The sequence below is a fragment of the Cherax quadricarinatus genome, chromosome 49 (assembly GCF_038502225.1).
Source record: "Cherax quadricarinatus isolate ZL_2023a chromosome 49, ASM3850222v1, whole genome shotgun sequence".
Lineage (NCBI taxonomy): Eukaryota > Metazoa > Arthropoda > Malacostraca > Decapoda > Parastacidae > Cherax > Cherax quadricarinatus.
In genome coordinates, this window is record NC_091340.1 from 19,327,441 (window position 1) to 19,350,789 (window position 23,349).

The 23,349-nt window shown below is 41.3% G+C and overlaps 1 protein-coding gene across 1 annotated transcript in view; it reads right to left on the reverse strand.

The window, feature by feature from the left end:
- LOC128697106 (sodium-coupled monocarboxylate transporter 2) overlaps window positions 1-23,349 on the reverse strand; it is a 171,731-nt gene that overhangs the window by 2,511 nt on the left and 145,871 nt on the right. Inside the window, exons 7-8 of the mRNA XM_070095084.1 lie at window positions 13,689-13,907; window positions 3,427-3,467 (exon numbers count right to left, since the gene is read on the reverse strand). Coding sequence (XP_069951185.1) covers window positions 3,427-3,467; window positions 13,689-13,907 — 260 coding nt within the window. The remainder of the gene's footprint in view (window positions 1-3,426; window positions 3,468-13,688; window positions 13,908-23,349) is intronic.

Sequence of the window (23,349 nt, forward strand, 5' to 3'; positions counted from 1 at the left end):
GACAGGATGACAGTGTACTGATGAAGGATACAAGTGATGGAGTTACCGCAGGATGACAGCGTACTGATGGAGGATACAAGTGATGGAGTTACCGCAGGATGACAGTGTACTGATGGAGGATACAAGTGATGGAGTTACCGCAGGATGAGAGAGTACTGATGAAGGATACAAGTGATGGAGTTACCGCAGGATGAGAGAGTACTGATGGAGGATACAAGTGATGGAGTTACCGCAGGATGAGAGAGTACTGATGGAGGATACAAGTGATGGAGTTACCGCAGGATGACAGTGTACTGATGAAGGATACAAGTGATGGAGTTACCGCAGGATGACAGCGTACTGATGGAGGATACAAGTGATGGAGTTACCGGAGCATGACAGAGTACTGATGGAGGATACAAGTGATGGAGTTACCGGAGCATGACAGAGTACTGATGGAGGATACAAGTGATGGAGTTACCGGAGCATGACAGAGTACTGATGGAGGATACAAGTGATGGAGTTTCCGGAGCATGACAGAGTACTGATGGAGGATACAAGTGATGGAGTTACCGGAGCATGACAGAGTACTGATGGAGGATACAAGTGATGGAGTTTCTGCAGCATGACAGAGTACTGATGGAGGATACAAGTGATGGAGTTACCGCAGGATGACAGTGTACTGATGGAGGATACAGGTGATGGAGTTACCGCAGGATGACAGTGTACTGATGGAGGATACAAGTGATGGAGTTACCGCAGGATGACAGTGTACTGATGGAGGATACAAGTGATGGAGTTACCGCAGGATGACAGTGTACTGATGAAGGATACAAGTGATGGAGTTACCGCAGGATGACAGTGTACTGATGGAGGATACAAGTGATGGAGTTACCGCAGGATGACAGTGTACTGATGGAGGATACAGGTGATGGAGTTACCGCAGCATAACAGTGTACTGATGAAGGATACAAGTGATGGAGTTACCGCAGGATGACAGTGTACTGATGGAGGATACAGGTGATGGAGTTACCGCAGGATGACAGTGTACTGATGGAGGATACAAGTGATGGAGTTACCACAGGATGACAGTGTACTGATGGAGGATACAGGTGATGGAGTTACCGCAGGATGACAGTGTACTGATGGAGGATACAGGTGATGGAGTTACCGCAGGATGACAGTGTACTGATGAAGGATACAGGTGATGGAGTTACCGCAGGATGACAGTGTACTGATGGAGGATACAAGTGATGGAGTTACCGCAGGATGACAGTGTATTGATGGAGGATACAGGTGATGGAGTTACCGCAGGATGACAGTGTACTGATGGAGGATACAGGTGATGGAGTTACCTCAGCATGACAGAGTACTGATGGAGGATACAAGTGATGGAGTTACTGCAGCATGACAGAGTACTGATGGAGGTTACAAGTGATGGAGTTACTGCAGCATGACAGAGTACTGATGGAGGATACAAGTGATGGAGTTACTGCAGCATGACAGAGTACTGATGGAGGATACAAGTGATGGAGTTACTGCAGCATGACAGAGTACTGATGGAGGATACAAGTGATGGAGTTACCGCAGGATGACAGTGTATTGATGGAGGATACAGGTGATGGAGTTACCTCAGCATGACAGAGTACTGATGGAGGATACAAGTGATGGAGTTACTGCAGCATGACAGAGTACTGATGAAGGATACAAGTGATGGAGTTACCACAGGATGACAGAGTACTGATGGAGGATACAAGTGATGGAGTTACCGCAGCATGACAGAGTACTGATGAAGGATACAAGTGATGGAGTTACTGCAGCATGACAGAGTACTGATGAAGGATACAAGTGATGGAGTTACTGCAGCATGACAGTGTACTGATGAAGGATACAAGTGATGGAGTTACTGCAGCATGACAGAGTACTGATGGAGGATACAAGTGATGGAGTTACTGCAGCATGACAGTGTACTGATGAAGGATACAAGTGATGGAGTTACCACAGGATGACAGAGTACTGATGGAGGATACAAGTGATGGAGTTACCGCAGCATGACAGAGTACTGATGAAGGATACAAGTGATGGAGTTACCGCAGCATGACAGAGTACTGATGGAGGATACAAGTGATGGAGTTACCACAGGATGACAGAGTACTGATGGAGGATACAAGTGATGGAGTTACCGCAGCATGACAGAGTACTGATGGAGGATACAAGTGATGGAGTTACCGCAGCATGACAGAGTACTGATGGAGGATACAAGTGATGGAGTTACCGCAGCATGACAGAGTACTGATGGAGGATACAAGTGATGGAGTTACTGCAGCATGACAGAGTACTGATGGAGGATACAAGTGATGGAGTTACCGCAGCATGACAGAGTACTGATGGAGGATACAAGTGATGGAGTTACCGCAGCATGACAGAGTACTGATGGAGGATACAAGTGATGGAGTTACCACAGCATGACAGTGTACTGATGGAGGATACAAGTGATGGAGTTACCGCAGCATGACAGTGTACTGATGGAGGATACAAGTGATGGAGTTACCACAGCATGACAGTGTACTGATGGAGGATACAAGTGATGGAGTTACCGCAGCATGACAGAGTACTGATGGAGGATACAAGTGATGGAGTTACCACAGCATGACAGTGTACTGATGGAGGATACAAGTGATGGAGTTACCGCAGCATGACAGTGTACTGATGGAGGATACAAGTGATGGAGTTACCACAGCATGACAGTGTACTGATGGAGGATACAAGTGATGGAGTTACCACAGCATGACAGTGTACTGATGGAGGATACAAGTGATGGAGTTACCGCAGCATGACAGAGTACTGATGGAGGATACAAGTGATGGAGTTACTGCAGCATGACAGAGTACTGATGGAGGATACAAGTGATGGAGTTACCACAGCATGACAGTGTACTGATGGAGGATACAAGTGATGGAGTTACCGCAGCATGACAGAGTACTGATGGAGGATACAAGTGATGGAGTTACCACAGCATGACAGTGTACTGATGGAGGATACAAGTGATGGAGTTACCGCAGCATGACAGTGTACTGATGGAGGATACAAGTGATGGAGTTACCACAGCATGACAGTGTACTGATGGAGGATACAAGTGATGGAGTTACCGCAGCATGACAGTGTACTGATGGAGGATACAAGTGATGGAGTTACCGCAGCATGACAGTGTACTGATGGAGGATACAAGTGATGGAGTTACCGCAGCATGACAGAGTACTGATGGAGGATACAAGTGATGGAGTTACCGCAGCATGACAGTGTACTGATGGAGGATACAAGTGATGGAGTTACCACAGGATGACAGTGTACTGATGGAGGATACAAGTGATGGAGTTACCACAGGATGACAGTGTACTGATGGAGGATACAAGTGATGGAGTTACCGCAGCATGACAGTGTACTGATGGAGGATACAAGTGATGGAGTTACCACAGGATGACAGTGTACTGATGGAGGATACAAGTGATGGAGTTACCGCAGCATGACAGAGTACTGATGGAGGATACAAGTGATGGAGTTACTGCAGCATGACAGTGTACTGATGGAGGATACAAGTGATGGAGTTACCGCAGCATGACAGTGTACTGATGGAGGATACAAGTGATGGAGTTACTGCAGCATGACAGTGTACTGATGGAGGATACAAGTGATGGAGTTACCGCAGCATGACAGTGTACTGATGGAGGATACAAGTGATGGAGTTACTGCAGCATGACAGTGTACTGATGGAGGATACAAGTGATGGAGTTACCGCAGCATGACATTGTACTGATGGAGGATACAAGTGATGGAGTTACTGCAGCATGACAGTGTACTGATGGAGGATACAAGTGATGGAGTTACCGCAGCATGACAGAGTACTGATGGAGGAACAAGTGATCAGTTGCTTTACAATATTTATACAAAACTGTGATAACTGCCTATAAATCATTTTTTAAGGGAAACTCGTGAATTTTATAAACCGTTGTCTAAGATTTTTTCTTCATGAAAATAAATGATAATGTAAGAGTGGTGGAGTTCCCGCGTCTACCACATTAATAATAATTATACCCAAATCGAGACAATTTCCACCTAAGAAGTGTACGTGTACTTTTACGCTGATTACATGTACTCTCTACGACATCCACACAACTTTCTCTTAGAACAAACAAAAATTTACCCAGAAATTGGTTTACAATAATCAGGAACTATTGACGTAAAGCTAAATTGGTTTACTATAATCAGGAACTATTGACGTAAAGCTAAATTGGTTTACTATAATCAGGAACTATTGACGTAAAGCTAAATTGGTTTACTATAATCAGGAACTGTTGACGTAAAGCTAAATTGGTTTACTATAATCAGGAACTGTTGACGTAAAGCTAAATTGGTTTACTATAATCAGGAACTATTGACGTAAAGCTAAATTGGTTTACAATAATCAGGAACTGTTGACGTAAAGCTAAATTTCGCAGAAATTTGTCGCTGAGAAGATAACTTTCTCAACCTTCAGTTCTATATAATTTTAGAGAGTCAATGGGCAGTGTAATTCGTAATAATCCATTATGAATTATATCCACGTGTCTTATGCTTATAATTTGGGGGGCAACTCTCCTAGAAAAAAATTGCGCGAAAACTTTAATCTAGTTTAGTGTTCCACAAGCCAAGGTAAAAGTTATTTAAGAAAAATTTTGGGAAGTTGTAGTAGAATTTAAGTAAGTAACTGCCTCCCAGCACCCCTGGCAGTCTTCAAGCTGGCACTGGACAAGCACCTAAAGTCAGTTCCTGATCAGCCGGGCTGTGGCTCGTACGTTGGTTTGCGTGCAGCCAGCAGCAACAGCCTGGTTGATCAGTCTCTGATCCACCAGGAGGCCTGGTCACAGACCGGGCCGCGGGGGCATTGACCCCCGGAACTCTCTCCAGGTAAACTCCAGGTAAACAGCTGATCTGACAGTAAAAAGGGAAGAACTCTAAAATATGAAGGTACTGAGAATAATTGCAATAGGACAGACAGTGAATCATTCTGAGTCAGTATAATGTCATTACAGATCAGTACAGATCAGTACAGAGGCATCAAATTGAATCAGCACATGATGGCCTCGGGCCATCATGTGCCCAGCACCTGCTACAAGTGGCGAGTGGTTCACAGTAATGGGAGGCGCATCAGAGTAAGGAAAGTTAAGAGTGAAGATCTGAAGGTAGGAAATCGCTTCTCTGTTCTTCAGGATGAATGTACTTCAGTGGCCAGTGAAGGTAAGGGTACTACTGCCCCTGCTAATGGAGGTAAGCGCATTCTTGTGGTTAGTGACTCTCAGGTAAGATATATTGACCGTGCTTTTTGTAATAGGAATAAGAAGATGAGAGATAGAGTGTGCTTCCCTGGAGCTGGTGTTGGGGACATTGTCAACAGGCTGGATAATATCATGTCAGGTAATGGGAACAAGCCCATTATCTGTCTCAGTGCTGGTGGAAATGATATTGGGAAGGGTAGGAGAGAAGAGTTGCTAGATAAGTATAGGTCAGCTATAGATTTCATTAAGTCTAAGGGAGGGACCCCAATCATATGTAGCATCTTGCCTAGAAGGGGAGTAGGAAATGAATGGTTGTCTAGGGCAATTGGTGTAAATTGCTGGCTAGACAGATACTGCAAGGAACTTGCAATCCCATTCATTGACAACTGGAACAACTTTTATGGCAAACATGATATGTATGCAAGGGATGGGGTACATCTCTCTGGGGCTGGGGTGGTAGCACTTGCAGACTCGATTGAGAAGGCCATTGGTGAAATGCCTATGATTTTAAACTGATGGAAGATAGAGGTATGGGTGTGTGTGGGAAACAAGCAGGTTGCAACACTTGGGTTGGAAACAGTAAATGTATAAAAGGCATTCAGCATGAAGTTATAAATAAAGACAATAGATCAGGTCAACAAACAAAGGGGGACAGCAGAGGGCAGCAAGGGACTAGCTCCCTTAAGGTTTACTATACTAATAGCAGGAGTGTAAGAAATAAGATAGATGAGCTAAGATTAATTGCAAGTGCAGGAAACATAGATATTATTGCTATAACAGAGACCTGGCTCAATCTGAAAGATAGAGAGATGCCCTCTGAATGTCACATACAAGGCTATAAATTATTCCACACTGACAGGGTCAACAGGAAAGGTGGTGGAGTAGCGATGTATGTCAGAGACAATTTAAATTGTTGTGTTAGACAAGATATTAAATTAGAAGCGTCAGCCACTGAATCTGTTTGGTTACAGCTTCTCGAGGGCCGAGAAAAACTAATTTTGGGTGTGATTTACAGGGCCCCAAGTCTTGATAGGGAGTGCAGTAAACTTCTATGGGACGAAATTCGTAAGGCATCTACATACGAAAATGTTGTGCTAATGGGAGATTTCAACTATAGACAGATTGACTGGAGCAATTTGACAGGAAATTTAGAGTCAGGTGACTTTCTTGATACGATCCAGGATTGTTTTTTAAAACAGTTTGTGACAGAGCCAACTAGGGGAAATAACCTCCTTGACTTGGTTCTTGCCAGTAGGGAAACACTAATTAATAATCTTGAGGTTAATGATGAGCTTGGGGAAAGTGATCACAAATCACTCAGTTTTAATATATCATGGAATTTCCCTAATAATGGCAATCAAGTCTCCGTCCCTGACTTCCGCTTGGCTGATTTCATAGGACTGAAAAATTACTTAGGTGGGCTGAACTGGAATGACCTGACTAAGGGTCAGGTAGGTGGTGATGGTTGCCGATATGATGCTTTCCAGAGCATAGTTCTAGCTGCTCAGTCAAATTATGTTCCAAATAGGGAAATCAGATCAAACAAAAATGATCCTAAATGGATGAACAATAGATTAAAATATCTGATTGGTCAAAAGAGAGGCATATATAGGCAAATCAAAAGAGGAGAGGGGCAATTAAGAAATCGATATATTCAGTTAAAGAGAGAAATAAAAAAGGGAATTAGAAAAACAAAAAGAGATTATGAGGTTAAAGTTGCAAGAGAATCGATGACTAACCCAAAATGATTCTTTCAGGTATACAGAAGTAAGATCAGGGACAAGATAGGCCCACTCAAAAGTTCCTCAGGTCAGCTCACTGACAGTGATAAGGAAATGTGTAGAATTTTTAACACATACTTCCTCTCAGTTTTTACACAGGAGGATACCAGCGATATTCCAGTAATGATAAATTATGTAGAACAGGACGATAATAAACTGTGCACGATTAGGGTCACAAGTGACATGGTCCTTAGGCAAATAGATAAATTAAAACCTAACAAATCCCAAGGCCCTGATGAACTGTATGCAAGGGTTCTAAAGGAATGTAAAGAGGAGCTTAGCACACCTTTGGCTAATCTTTTCAACATAACACTACAAACTGGCATGGTGCCAGATAAGTGGAAAATGGCAAATGTGATACCTATTTTCAAAATAGGGGACAGGTCATTAGCTTCGAACTATAGACCAATAAGCCTAACCTCCATAGTGGGAAAATTTATGGAATCAATAATTGCCGAGGCAGTTCGTAGCCACCTTGAAAAGCACAAATTAATCAACGAATCTCAGCATGGTTTTACAAAGGGGCGTTCCTGCCTTACGAATTTATTAACTTTTTTCACTAAGGTATTTGAGGAGGTAGATCATGGTAATGAATATGATATTGTGTATATGGACTTCAGTAAGGCTTTTGACAGGGTCCCACATCAGAGACTATTGAGGAAAATTAAAGCACATGGAATAGGAGGAGAATTTTTTTCCTGGATAGAGGCATGGTTGACAAATAGGCAGCAGAGAGTTTGCATAAATGGGGAGAAATCAGAGTGGGGAAGCGTCACGAGCGGTGTTCCACAGGGGTCAGTGTTGGGCCCCCTGCTGTTCACAATCTACATAAACGACATAGATGAGGGCATAAAGAGCGACATCGGCAAGTTTGCCGATGACACCAAAATAGGCCGTCGAATTCATTCTGACGAGGACATTCGAGCACTCCAGGAAGATTTGAATAGACTGATGCAGTGGTCGGAGAAGTGGCAGATGCAGTTTAATATAGACAAATGCAAAGTTCTAAATGTTGGACAGGACAATAACCATGCCACATATAAACTAAATAATGTAGATCTTAATATTACGGATTGCGAAAAAGATTTAGGAGTTCTGGTTAGCAGTAATCTGAAACCAAGACAACAGTGCATAAGTGTTCGCAATAAAGCTAATAGAATCCTTGGCTTCATATCAAGAAGCATAAATAATAGGAGTCCTCAGGTTGTTCTTCAACTCTATCCATCCTTGTTTAGGCCTCATTTAGATTATGCTGCACAGTTTTGGTCACCGTATTACAGAATGGATATAAATTCTCTGGAAAATGTACAAAGGAGGATGACAAAGTTGATCCCATGTATCAGAAACCTTCCCTATGAGGATAGACTAAGGGCCCTGAAACTGCACTCTCTAGAAAGACGTAGAATTAGGGGGGATATGATTGAGGTGTATAAATGGAAGACAGAAATAAATAAAGGGGATGTAAATAGTGTGCTGAAAATATCTAGCCTGGACAGGACTTGCAGCAATGGTTTTAAGTTAGAAAAATTCAGATTCAGGAAGGATATAGGAAAGTACTGGTTTGGTAATAGAGTTGTGGATGAGTGGAACAAACTCCCAAGTACCGTTATAGAGGCCAGAACGTTGTGTAGCTTTAAAAATAGGTTGGATAAATACATGAGTGGATGTGGGTGGGTGTGAGTTAGACCTGATAGCTTGTGCTACCAGGTCGGTTGCCGTGTTCCTCCCTTAAGTCAATGTGACCTGACCTGACTAGGTTGGGTGCATTGGCTTAAGCCGGTAGGAGACTTGGACCTGCCTCGCATGGGCCAGTAGGCCTTCTGCAGTGTTCCTTCGTTCTTATGTTCTTATGTTCTTATAACAAGTGGCTTTCTATATAGTAGTAAGTCACTGATGTCAGCTATGGTCTGTATACTTTGTACATGATAGAAATGAAAATATTATTATTATTATTATTATTATTATTATTATTATTATTATTATTATTATTATTATTATTATTATTATTATTATTATTATTATTATGAGTCAGTCAAGAGGCATAAAGGCGAGACAGAACAAAGAAATTATGGTAGTATACTGTAGTGTTCCTCTGATCTGACCTGACTCAGCAACCCTTGTGTGTGTGTCTATGTGTGAACGTGTGCTTGTGTGTGTGTGTGTATGTGTATGTATGTATGTATATATGTGTATGTGTGTGTATGTATATACGTGTATGTGTGTGTGTGTTATAATAAAGTCTCTTGTTATCTCTGATGAAGTTTACATAAGATCAGAAGTTACTTTCTCCAAGTTTCATCCTTGAAGATTCATGACAAGTAAGTAAGTAAGTAAGTAAGTAAGTAAGTAAGTAAGTAAGTTTATTCAGGTATACACAAATACAGTTACATAGAATTATCATACATAGCAGCATATGTGTAGAGAACCTAGGATAACCCAAAAAAGTCAGACTGAGTGACTTATTTCCATTGGGGTCCTTTTACCTTATTATTATATTATAAAGGTTATAATATTTTCTTATTATTCTACAATGAAGATAACATCTTATTATCATACTAAAAAGACTATCTACTACACGAGGGTCATTAAGACTATCTACAATACTAGGAATAAGGTAAAATTTACACGTATGTTAGCTAAAAATAGAAAATCATTTCCCTCCCTTTCTGTAGCTACATTCATCAGACACCTTTTGGCACTCTTCTTGAACTGGTTCAGGCTATGACTGGCCTTGATATTTGTGGGTAGTCTGTTCCATTCCTTTATTGCTGTACAATAAAAGGTGTTTGACGCCTGGCCACTGACTGTGGGTACTACGATTGCTACATTGTACATTGCATACAGAAATTATTGCCTGGAAGTGAGTATATCAGTTTTCGTAGCTTCTTTCACGAGACAAAAAAAAAATCAAATTAGAATCATCACTAAACTTTTCTCTTCGTTAGTTTTAAAAGTTTTTAAGATTTAAGTATGTAAGAAATTAAGTTTAATTAGAATTTTGGTTATATAACGAAACGTTTATGTTACCATGATCTTCAGGACACATAGATGTTATGTGCACGTCAGGACACATAGATGTTATGTGCACTTCAGGACACATAGATGTTATGTGCACTTCAGGACACATAGATGTTATGTGCACGTCAGGACACATAGATGTTATGTGCACGTCAGGACACATAGATGTTATGTGCACTTCAGGACACATAGATGTTATGTGCACTTCAGGACACATAGATGTCATGTGCACTTCAGGACACATAGATGTTATGTACACTTCAGGACACATAGATGTTATGTGCACGTCAGGACACATAGATGTTATGTGCACTTCAGGACACATAGATGTTATGTGCACTTCAGGACACATAGATGTTATGTGCACGTCAGGACACATAGATGTTATGTGCACTTCAGGACACATAGATGTTATGTGCACTTCAGGACACATAGATGTTATGTGCACGTCAGGACACATAGATGTTATGTGCACGTCAGGACACATAGATGTTATGTGCACTTCAGGACACATAGATGTCATGTGCACTTCAGGACACATAGATGTTATGTGCACTTCAGGACACATAGATGTTATGTGCACGTCAGGACACATAGATGTTATGTGCACTTCAGGACACATAGATGTTATGTGCACTTCAGGACACATAGATGTTATGTGCACGTCAGGACACATAGATGTTATGTGCACTTCAGGACACATAGATGTTATGTGCACTTCAGGACACATAGATGTTATGTGCACGTCAGGACACATAGATGTTATGTGCACGTCAGGACACATAGATGTTATGTGCACTTCAGGACACATAGATGTTATGTGCACTTCAGGACACATAGATGTTATGTGCACTTCAGGACACATAGATGTTATGTGCACTTCAGGACACATAGATGTTATGTGCACTTCAGGACACATAGATGTTATGTGCACGTCAGGACACATAGATGTTATGTGCACTTCAGGACACATAGATGTTATGTGCACTTCAGGACACATAGATGTTATGTGCACTTCAGGACACATAGATGTTATGTGCACTTTAGAACACATAGATGTTATGTGCACTTCAGGACACATAGATGTTATGTGCACTTCAGGACACATAGATGTTATGTGCACTTCAGGACACATAGATGTTATGTGCACCTTTAGAACACATAGATGTTATGTGCACGTCAGGACACATAGATGTTATGTGCACTTCAGGACACATAGATGTTATGTGCACTTTAGAACACATAGATGTTATGTGCACTTCAGGACACATAGATGTTATGTGCACTTCAGGACACATAGATGTTATGTGCACTTTAGAACACATAGATGTTATGTGCACTTCAGGACACATAGATGTCATGTGCACTTTAGAACACATAGATGTTATGTGCACTTCAGGACACATAGATGTTATGTGCACTTTAGAACACATAGATGTTATGTGCACTTCAGGACACATAGATGTTATGTGCACTTCAGGACACATAGATGTTATGTGCACTTCAGGACACATAGATGTTATGTGCACTTCAGGACACATAGATGTTATGTGCACTTCAGGACACATAGATGTTATGTGCACTTCAGGACACATAGATGTTATGTGCACTTTAGAACACATAGATGTTATGTGCACTTCAGGACACATAGATGTTATGTGCACTTCAGGACACATAGATGTTATGTGCACTTCAGGACACATAGATGTTATGTGCACTTTATGAAACTCTAACATTTTAATAAAACTAAGACAATAATGTCAAACATCAATATATATCTGATCAGAAAAGTTCACTCTTCTTCTTTCCACAAAAATTAATGTAATTAACAAAATTCGCATAGTAAAATTTAACAACTTAAAATCAAATCTATGTATCTTTTTGATGAAGACACATCAAGACACATTCCCAAAAAAAATTTGCATCTTCGCTGCCTCAAGCCAAAAAATATTCATACATATCACAAGGAAAATCCTCCAGTAAATGTTGATGATTCTTACAGTTGTATTTTAATCATATAGAATCTGTCAGGCAGTAGTGTCATACAGGGACCATTGAATGTGATGCATGCAGGATGTACCCAAGCAAAGAGAGGATAAATCCAGTGCACTGGATCAAGAGCCTCTCACCAGCATCATGGAAAAAAGCCGAGGATGTAAAATAATCTTGTTTCTGAAATAACTTTTAACCCGCTAACAAGCCCTTATTAAAAAAAATATATATATATGACACAGAAATTTAAAAAAAAAAATGGAAAATGGCAGGCACACGCAATACCAACCTTCTTCTAGACCAGTGATTCTCAACCAGAGGTAAATTTACCCCTTGGGGTTAAAAAAAATTACATGGCAAAGGGAATATTTACCCCTTGGAGGTAAAAAAAAAAAGTACATGGCAAGGGGTAAATATTTTTGTGCAAAACCAGAATAATTTATTTTTATTCTGACCTTCTAGTTTTTCTGTCCCTTTACGATGGCGATAATTTTTTTGTATGGAAGTGACGGAGTAAATGTAGAAATACATCAAGCAGAGAGTGTTGATGATGGAGGCAAAGAACAACTACGCACAGAATGACCTGTGTATCACTGGCCAAAGGACAACTACGCACACCATCGTTCAGAATAGGTTCTCGGCTTATAAACGAAAATTCTGCATATAGTAAACGAATAATGTTTCTGAAAGATGTACCAAAAATAGAAGACTTGTCATCGATAAATTCTAACAAGCTTTCTTGTCATGAACGTCAAGCTTTCTTGTTATGAACGTCAAGCTTTTTTTGTTATGAAGCTCACAAAGGTAAGAGATTTGAGAACTTCAGCTAAAGCATTACCCAGTAATTGATCTAATTTTAATTGCCCCTACTCAAAATATAATTGAGAAATCATCCTTCCTACAGAATATATCAAAAGTAAGATTTCCAAGATGGTTCATCTATTAAAAATTGAAGCCCGTAACTTTGAAATTTCTCCACTGAGGGTTCAGGAAGTTATCTAAGTCATCCTAGGATGCTAGGAATAATCTCTGCAACTTTGATCATAAGGCTCTGGTGGCCTGGTGGCTAACGCTCTCGCTTCACACGGCGAGGGTATAGGTTTGAATCCCAGCAAGAGTAGAAACATTGGGAGTGTTTCTTTTCACCTGTTGTCTATGTTCACCCATTAGTAAAATGGGTACCTGGGTGTTAGTCGACTGTTGTGGGTCGCATCCTGGGACACTGAACTAATTTGCACGACATGCGGAGCATAACAAGCGGCTTTCTATATAGTAGTATGTCATTGATGTCAGCTAGGACTGTATACCTTGTACATGTAGTAAATAAAGATATTATTATTATTATTAAGGTAACTGAGGGCTCAGGAAGTTATCTAAGTCATCCCAGGATGATAGGAATGATCTCAGCAACTTTGGTCATAAGGTAACAGCACATGACAGTTGTTCCATGAATCTGATCATAGTGACCATGCACAATCTATGTAATTATGAAGACAATTGAATGAGGCCTTCGAGAGATATGAGTAAAGAATTAACGATAACCTGGAGAAAGTAAATAAAACGGGAAACCTCTTAAGGTCTCCCTTCAGAGATACTTAAGACCCACCTGAGAACACCACTGTATACAGCAGCGACAAAGACGCCTGCTACTCCTGTCAAGTGACTCAATTTATTGATCACTAAAAATGGGATGATTTGGTCAGGTTTCTCTATCCTGCCTGAGGTGAGTGGGTCACAGTCCCAGTAGCTGGCAAAGGCGACGAGTCCAGCGTAGTACAACAGCAAGTGCACCATGGTATATCCAAGCATGAACACCATCATCAAACTGAGGGGAAAATAATAATTGAAAATTAAAATTATCAAACAAATTGCTTTGGGTAACTGTTGAATCTAAATTGTAAGATAACTAATTACATTTAATGAGTCTGGTTTCTTCTTTGTGTTTAGTGTAGTAGAGAAACTTAAACCTCAGTTGAATAGAAGATAAAAATTTTTGTTTATTTTCTAGTAATGATAATTGTTTTTAGCAAAGATTGTTTATGTTTGGACATTATTACAGCCTATTCAAGAAATAAAAACAAATGGTGATATTTTTTTCACCGAAACGATAATAAAATATACTTTAATAAATATTTGTGGATAGTTTAAAAAAAACGTTGCAGTTTTTTCCCAGCTGCTATAAATCATATTTCTTCTATTTCCAAAATGTTATAGTCACTCACTCGCACAGACACACAAACACACGAGTGAGACGGTGCCCTTAAAATAGCGCTCCCAGAGGTCGTTGTATGTGATGGAGTCGGCGAGGGTACCTATTGGAGTGTAACAGGGTTTCCAGAGTCCGAAAAGTGTGATGGGATCAAGGATTTGGAACTTAAATTGGATGTGGGTGTTGCTGGAAGCCTGAGTGAGGGGTAGCGTGAGTATTATTATTATTATAATCAAAAAGAAGCGCTAAACCACAAGGGCTATACAGCGCTAGCAGCGTGAGGAGGTTTTGACACAAGTGATCACACACACACACACAAAAAAAACAGTTATTAACAACAGGTTAAGGTTGTTATTACCAATCAAAACAAAGTACAAATATCTAGTCAGTGATGGCTGTAGTGTAGTGATAACGTAGGTAACTAATGAGTGATTCTGAAAATAAAGAAAAATCAAAGTAGAGAGACAACGTCTTCAGCAGTGGGTGTTGCCAGAATTAAGATGTGAATACAATTGGTATCGTAAGGAGGGACGTATCTACAGAGAATAGTGCCTATGGTAAGCACTGAAACTGCGCCCATGTCCAAACATCTGACACCCATCTTTTAAATAACTTTACCATAAAATCAGCTCAGAAATGGAAGTCAAGTTCGTTAATCAAACTCAGTTTTTTTTTTTCAGTTTCCTCTCTTTCTGCAAACAGCTGAGTAAGATGACAGAGTCTGTCTTGACCCATGGAGGCTCTCAAATACAAAAGTATTAGTTTTAAATTGTTGAATGGTCTCTCACAGCTGGAGATAGAAACTGCGATGGTTAGCATTATCAGAATAGCAATGTGAAGAGTGGGGAAGATGCTCTCATCTCCAGACTGAACAATAAATTCGAGAAGCTCTTGATGTTTTCAGGTCCTTGGCTTCGAACTATAGATCAATAAGCCTTACCCCCATTGTGGAAAAGTTTATGGAATCAATAATTGCGGAAGGAATTCGTAGCCATCTTGATAGGCACAGATTGATTAATGAATCTCAGCACGGTATTACAGAGGGGCGTTCCTGTCTTACGAATTTACTAACTTTTTTCACTAAAGTGTTTGAGGAGGTAGATCATGGTAATGAATATGATATTGTGTATGTGGACTTCAGTAAGGCTTTCGATAGAGTTCCACATCAGAGGCTATTGAGGAAACTTAAGGCACACGGAATAGGAGGAGAAATTTTTTCCTGGGTAGAGGCATGGCTGACAAATAGGCAGCAGAGAGTTTGCGTAAATGGGGAGAAATCAGAATGGGGGCACGTCACAAGCGGTGTTCCTCAGGGGTCAGTGTTGGGTCCGTTGTTGTTCACAATTTACATAAACGACATAGATGAGGGAATAAATAGCGAAATAAGGAAATTTGCTGATGACACCAAAATAGGCCGTCCAATTCATTCTAATGAGGACACTAGAGCACTCCAGGATGATTTGAATAGACTGATGCAATGGTCGGAGAAGTGGCAGATGCAGTTTAATATTGACAAATGCAAAGTTCTAAATGTTAGACAGGCAAATAACCATGCCACATATAAACTAAATAATGTAGATCTTAATACTACTGATTGCGAATAGGATTTAGGAGTTCTGGTTAGCAGTAATCTAAAACCAAGACAACAGTGCATTAGTGTTCGCAATAAAGCTAACAGAATTCTTGGCTTCATATCTAGAAATATAAATAATAGAAGTCCTCAGGTTGTTCTTCAACTCTATACATCCTTGGTTAGGCCTCATTTATATTATGCTGCACAGTTTTGGTCACCGTATTACAGAATGGATATAAATGCTCTGGAAAACGTGCAAAGGAGGATGACAAAGATGATCCCATGTATCAGAAATCTTCCCTATGAATCTGCACTTTCTCGAAAGGCGTAGAATTAGGGGGGATATGATCGAGGTGTATAAATGGAAAACAGGAATAAATAAAGGGGATGTAAATAGCGTGCTGAAAATTTCCAGCCAAGACAGGACTCGCAGCATTGGTTTCAAGTTGGAAAAATTCAGATTCAGGAAGGATACAGGAAAGTACTGGTTTGGTAATAGAGTTGTGGATGAGTGGAACAAACTCCCGAGTACAGTTATAGAGGCTAAAACGTTGTGTAGTTTTAAAAATAGGTTAGATAAACACATGAGTGGGTGTGGGTGGGTGCGAGTTGGACCTGACTAGCTTGTGCTGCTGGGTCTGGTGCCGTGCTCTTTCCTTGAGTGGAGGTGACCAGACTGGGTGGGTCATTGGGCTAATCCGGGGGGGACACATGGACCTGCTCCGCATGGGTCAGTAGGCCTGTTGCAGTGTTCCTTCTTTCTTATGTTCTTCTTATATTCTTATGTTGGCCCAACTTTAAAGCAACATTCTGCAATCTAAAATTTCTTCATATAGCTGCTGTCCATCAACATCAGAGCTGTACAATTCGCCCAAATTTTCGCACTGTTTCTTTAGTCGTTACTGTCGGCGCCGTAACACAGTCCCTGTAACCCATGTGTGGCGTCAGTCTTGTGGAAATGAGCGAATCTTTCATTCATTACTCTGTGAAGACAGTCAAGTGTTCTCTTCATGACTCTTTCCATTTCCTCCTTGGTTGTTAACTCAGCATTTCTCGGGTTCTCATCAGCCATTCATTTCTTTCGTCTCTGAAATCTTTCAATTTAATATTCCATTCTTGATGGAGATCAAGTCCTTCTTCGATGACTCACTGACCAACACTTCTCTTTCATCATCAAAATGATCTCGGTGAGCTTTCAAATCCAGGGCAGCAGCATTGTGGAAGTTCATGCTAGGATCTTGGAGCCTCTTTTGAATACGGTCAATGAGAATGAGTACTTTGTTCCAAAATCCTAGCAAAGTCAGAAATCGTAACTCAACATGCTGTTATACAGCTTCCTTGCATCACTTCCTGTTTCAGTGGTCTCGTTTTCATTGTCTTTCATGTCCAGGAGAATTTAAATTATAACCCTTTACCGGCCATACGGGAGGAGATTCGATCTCCAGACATCAGTGTGTGAGTTGAGTGTGCTTGCGATCGAGCTACAGGACATAAATGAGAAAAAACTTGGCAGTGTTTTGTATTACGACACTCACTCAGCTTCATGGGTGAATACATCCAGACAGGATACGATGATGGGCACTCTCTAAGTGTTCTTCTCTCTGTCAACATACCGCTGGGAAAAACTAAAAAACGCTGTGCCTGTGGCTGCTAAGTCGGAGTCCAAAACCAGGTGGAGTGCAAGGACAGAAGCAGAGAAGCCAGTCAACAAGTACCTTAAGGAGATAATTATATATTACCGTGCACGACCGAGTGTACTTGCTTTCAAAGACTGCAACAATGTATCTACCTCATGTGCTAGGAAAATGATAGAATGGATAATGAGAACCTTCAAAACTAGGGACGCCAAACACATGATGATTCTCTTCAAATCGCTCATTCTCTCTAGGCTGGAATACTGCTGTACACTAACTGCCCCATTCAAGGCAGGCGAAATTGCTGACCTGGAGAGTGTATAAAGAACTTTCACGGCACACATAAGTACGATAAGGCACCTAAATTACTGTGAACAGTTGAAGTCCCTGGAACCCAGGAAAATCACTCCCTATGAGAGCCAAAGACTCGGCAGGAGATGCAACATTCCTCCAACGAAAACCAGGGGCGCCTCGAGTACATTGAGAGGCAACACAGTAAGTGTCCGGGACCCAAAACTGTTCAACTGCCTCCCAGCATACATAAGGGGGATTACTAAAAGACCCCTGGCTGTCTCCAAGAAGGCACGTTAGTTTGCGTGCGGCCAGCAATAACAGCCTGAAAATAAATGGTATAAAATACCGACACAATGGAAACATAAATACATATGCAGTTTAATGTGATCCTTTACTGACAACGTTCAAGCTCTCCAAGACAAGCTCATCCAGGTCGAGCCCTCAGTCCAGTTCACACTTGAAGAAGAAGTCATCAACACTCTTCCTTTCCTTGATGTTCTTCTCTGCAAAACTGACCACGAACTTCGTTTTAAAGTCTATCGAAAACCAACCAACCAAAACGATCTTCTCCACTTCTACTCTCACCACGACACCAAAACTAAACGTGGTGTAATTATAGGCTTCTTCCTGCGTGCACTCAGAATCTGCAGCAATGAGTTCCTTGAGGAAGAATGCGCTATAATTGAACAAGTATTTTCTAAACTCCACTATCCTCGTCACTTCATCAGAGACTGCAGACGGCGGGCATTAAACATCTTCAACACACCCAGAGAAGACACTGCCGAGAAGAGATACATAGTCCTCCCCGCCAACTCCATTGCCAAACATGTTTCCAACATCTTTTCCAATACCTCATTCCAAGCATCTACCTCCACAACCACGACCATCAAGGACATCACCAGTAGTAGACAGGACAAGCTTCCATCCTCTGCAGGGGTATACATAATCCCTTGTAATGACTGCAACAAATTATACGTGGGCGAAACATCAAGAGACCTCCAAACACGTATTTCAGAACACCAATACGCAAGCAGGACTGACGATACAAGGAATGCATGTGTACAACATCGCAATTCACACAACCATTTAATTAACTACAGAAACTCAAGACTTATCGCCACAGAAGACAACACTCAATACCGAAGAATCCTGGAATCATCGCTTATCTCTATAACCAACAATTTCAACCAGAACAACGGCTTCTATAACATAGCTGAACCACTTGCCAAGAAACTTCTTCATCGCTATCCCACATAAGAACATAGAACACTGCAGAAGGTCTGCTCACAACTTATCCTATACCCCTGCCAAGGTACCCAAGATTTTAGACTCTGTAACCCCACCCGGTAGATCATCAGATGCAGCATTCTCCACCTGACCTCAACATTCTGAACCTGACTATAAATATTCACGTAACTTCCACCCCAGGTAGATCTGTTTGTGACTTGAAAAAGCCCACTATGTTAGCGAAACGTTGTCAATAAAGGATCACATTAAACTGCATATGTGTTTATGTTTCCAATAACAGCCTGGTTGATCAGACCCTGATCCACCAAAAGACCTGGTCTCAGACCGAGCGGCGGGGGCGTTGACGCACGAAACCCTCCCTAGGTAATTTCCAGGTATACATTATCAATGATTGTCAGGGGATAAGTAAGAGTAGACTTAACAGAATATTCATTAAGTCATTAGCATAATTTAATAATTAGGACTAATTTTCAAATACCTGGGCAGTGCTGAGTGTAACTATAGCTGTTTTTAAAGGATTTCATATGCATCAGTAAGTATATAATTAATTAGGAATAGAATGAGAGAAACAGAACCTTCAGTAGAAAAGTCTAGCCTGGCGTATATAACATGTCCCCCCCCTCTCAAGAACACGCACACACACACACACACACACACACACACACACACACACACACACACACACACACACACACACACACACACACACACACACACACACACACACAGCAGCGAGTCATGGTACGTGGCGAGGTGTCAGAGTGGGCACCTGTGACCAGCGGGGTCCCACAGGGGTCAGTCCTAGGACCAGTGCTGTTTCTGGTATTTGTGAACGACATGACGGAAGGAATAGACTCTGAGGTGTCCCTGTTTGCAGATGACGTGAAGTTGATGAGAATAATTCATTCGATCGAAAACCAGGCAGAACTACAAAGGGATCTGGACAGGCTGCAGACCGGGTCCAGCAATTGGTTCCTGGAGTTCAATCCCACCAAGTGCAAAGTCATGAAGATTGGGGAAGGACAAAGAAGACCGCAGACGGAGTACAGTCTAGGGAGCCAGAGACTACAAACCTCACTCAAGGAAAAAGATCTTGGGGTGAGTATAACACCAGGCACATCTCCTGAAGCGCACATCAACCAAATAACGGCTGCAGCATATGGGCGCCTAGCAAACCTCAGAACAGCATTCCGTCGTCTTAATAAGGAATCGTTCAGGACCCTGTACACCGTGTACGTTAGGCCCATATTGGAGTATACGGCACCAGTTTGGAACCCACACCTAGCCAAGCACGTAAAGAAACTAGAGAAAGTGCAAAGGTTTGCAACAAGACTAGTCCCAGAGCTAAGAGGTATGTCCTACGAGGAGAGGTTAAGGGAAATCAACCTGACGACACTGGAGGACAGGAGAGATGGGGGGGACATGATAACAACATACAAAATACTGAGAGGAATTGACAAGGTGGACAAAGACAGGATGTTCCAGAGATTAGACACAGTAACAAGGGGACACAGTTGGAAATTGAAGAAACAGATGAATCACAGGGATGTTAGGAAGTATTTCTTCAGCCACAGAGTAGTCAGGAAGCGGAATAGTTTGGGAAAGCGATGTAGTGGAGGCAGGATCCATACATAGCTTTAAGCAGAGGTATGATAAAGCTCACGGTACAGGGAGAGTGACCTAGTAGCGACCAGTGAAGAGGCGGGGCCAGGAGCTTGGACTCGACCCCTGCAACCTCAACTAGGTGAGTACAACTAGGTGAGTACACACACACACATACACAAATTAATCACATTGTAACCGCACTGAGAACATTAGTCAGTCAGGCGTCATTGCCACAGGCCTTAGTGATCATTTCATCATTTACTGCACCAGGAAAATCACTAGGGATAGGATAGGCCTACACAGGACAATAAAAATAAGGTCAACTAGAAGCTACAGTAAAGAAACACTGGTAAATAGGCTACACAATTGTGATTGGACAGAAATAACAAGTTGCACGGACGTAAACGATGCCTGGGAAAAATTCAAAACAATGTTCACTACCATCCTTGATAATATTGCACCAGTTAAAGAGGTTAGGATTAAACGAAGAACTGAACCCTGGATGACTACTGAGATATTAGATAATATGACATTCAGAGACCAGCTGCTAAAAAGATTTAAGGCAAACAAGATATTGCAGCACTATAGGTGAGGAACAGAGTACAGAGTCTTATAGAAGGAACAAAGGCAAGACATTATTGCTCAAAGATCGAAGAGTACAAGAATAACCCCAGAAAGCTCTGGCAACAACTAAAACAGTTGGGGTATAGCCATAAACCCGTAGATAGATCTATCATAGTAATGAATATCAGTAAAGAAGTATGCCACGAAACTACTAAAGTGGTAAATTGTTTTAATTCCTACTACACATCTCTTGCATCAACACTAGTAAGTAAACTACCAGCTGCATCAAATACCTTCAACACAGACTCTGATAAGTTTAAAACATACTGTATCAATAAAGGGGTAACCCCAAACAATTGTCAACTAGTAAGTGTATCTCATGACTTCATGCAAAAAATAATAAGCAGGTTAAACCCAACTAAGATCACCGGATAACATCCCGTCTAAGTTCCTAAAAGATGGTGCTTCTGAATTGTCAATCCCCATTGCTAACATAAAATAAATTTTGTCCATCACCACTGATACTGTACCAGAAGGGTTCAAGGTCAGAGTTATTCCTATCTTCAAGAAAAATAGTAGGTCTGATGTCAGCATCTATAGGCCCGTTAGTATACTCAGTGTAATATCCAGAATTCTGGAGAGGGCGGTGTACTGTCAAGTAGTTAAGTATCTTAATGACAACAATATTCTTCTTGGTTACCAATTAGGCTTTAGAAGATCTAACTCAACCGACACCTCCCTAATTAATCTGATGGATTATACATGAGAGCAAAAGGCCTTCGATACTGTCAACCACAATATATTATGTAAGAAACTTCAAGCTATCGGCATGAATTCTGTAGACTGGTTTAAGTCCTATCTTAACAACAGGAAACAAATTGTCAAAATCAACAAAACAGAATCAGAACCCCTGCCGATAGCATGTGGAGTTCCCCAAGGTAATATTCTGGGTCCCTTATTATTCCTATGTTATGTAAACGACATACCCATCAGTGTCAAGTGTAAACTCCTACTGTATGTGGATGACAGTGCTATATTAGTGTCAGGTAAAGATCCACGAGATACAGCTAATATAATAACAATGGAACTGAAATCCTGCAGCAAATGGTTAGTAGACAACAAACTATCGTTACACATCGGGAAAACGGAAGTCATACTCTTTGGTACGAAAGATAAACTGAGACGAATAAACAATTTTAATATCCGGTGTAATGGGGAACCCATCATATCAGTTTCCTCAGTAAAATATCTGGGAATCCGTTTGACCCATGCGTGTAAGGAGAACTGATAGGGAACAGTGTAAGAAAGCGAATGCCAGACTATAGTTCTTCTACAGACAAACACAGTCTAACACAATGTCATGTGGACTACGCTTGCTCTTCATGGTACTCTGCCTTGACAAAAAAAAAAAAAAAAAAAAAAAAACTGAAAGACTGCAAATCACCCAGAACAAAATAGTAAGACTCATCCTGGACCTGGGTGTAGGCCTGGGTCCAAGAGAACATGTAGGCCTGGGTCCAAGAGAACATGTAGGCCTGGGTCCAAGAGAACATGTAGGCCTGGGTCCAAGAGAACATGTAGGCCTGGGTCCAAGAGAACATGTAGGCTTGGGTCCAAGAGAACATGTAGGCCTGGGTCCAAGAGAACATGTAGGCCAGGGTGCAAGAGAACATGTAGACCTGGCTCCAAGAGAACATGTTGGCCTGGGTCCAAGAGAACATGTAGGCCTGGGTCCAAGAGAACATGTAGGCCTGGGTCCAAGAGAACAAAAGCAATCATAGTACTAGTGGGAGAGAGCACAACTTTGTAGTACCCACAGTCATTGGCCAGGCTTCAAACACCTTTTATTGTACAGCAATAAAGGAATGGAACAGACTACCCGCACATGTCAAAGCCAGTCATATCATAAGCCAGATCAAGAAGAGAGCCAAAAGGTGTCTGATGAACGTAGCTACAGAAAGGTGTCTGATGAACGTAGCTACAGAAAGGTATCTGATGAACGTAGCTACAGAAAGGTGTCTGATGAACATAGCTACAGAAAGGTGTCTGATGAACGTAGCTACAGAAAGGTGTTTGATGAACGTAGCTACAGAAAGGTGTCTGATGAACGTAGCTACAGAAAGGTGTCTGATGAACGTAG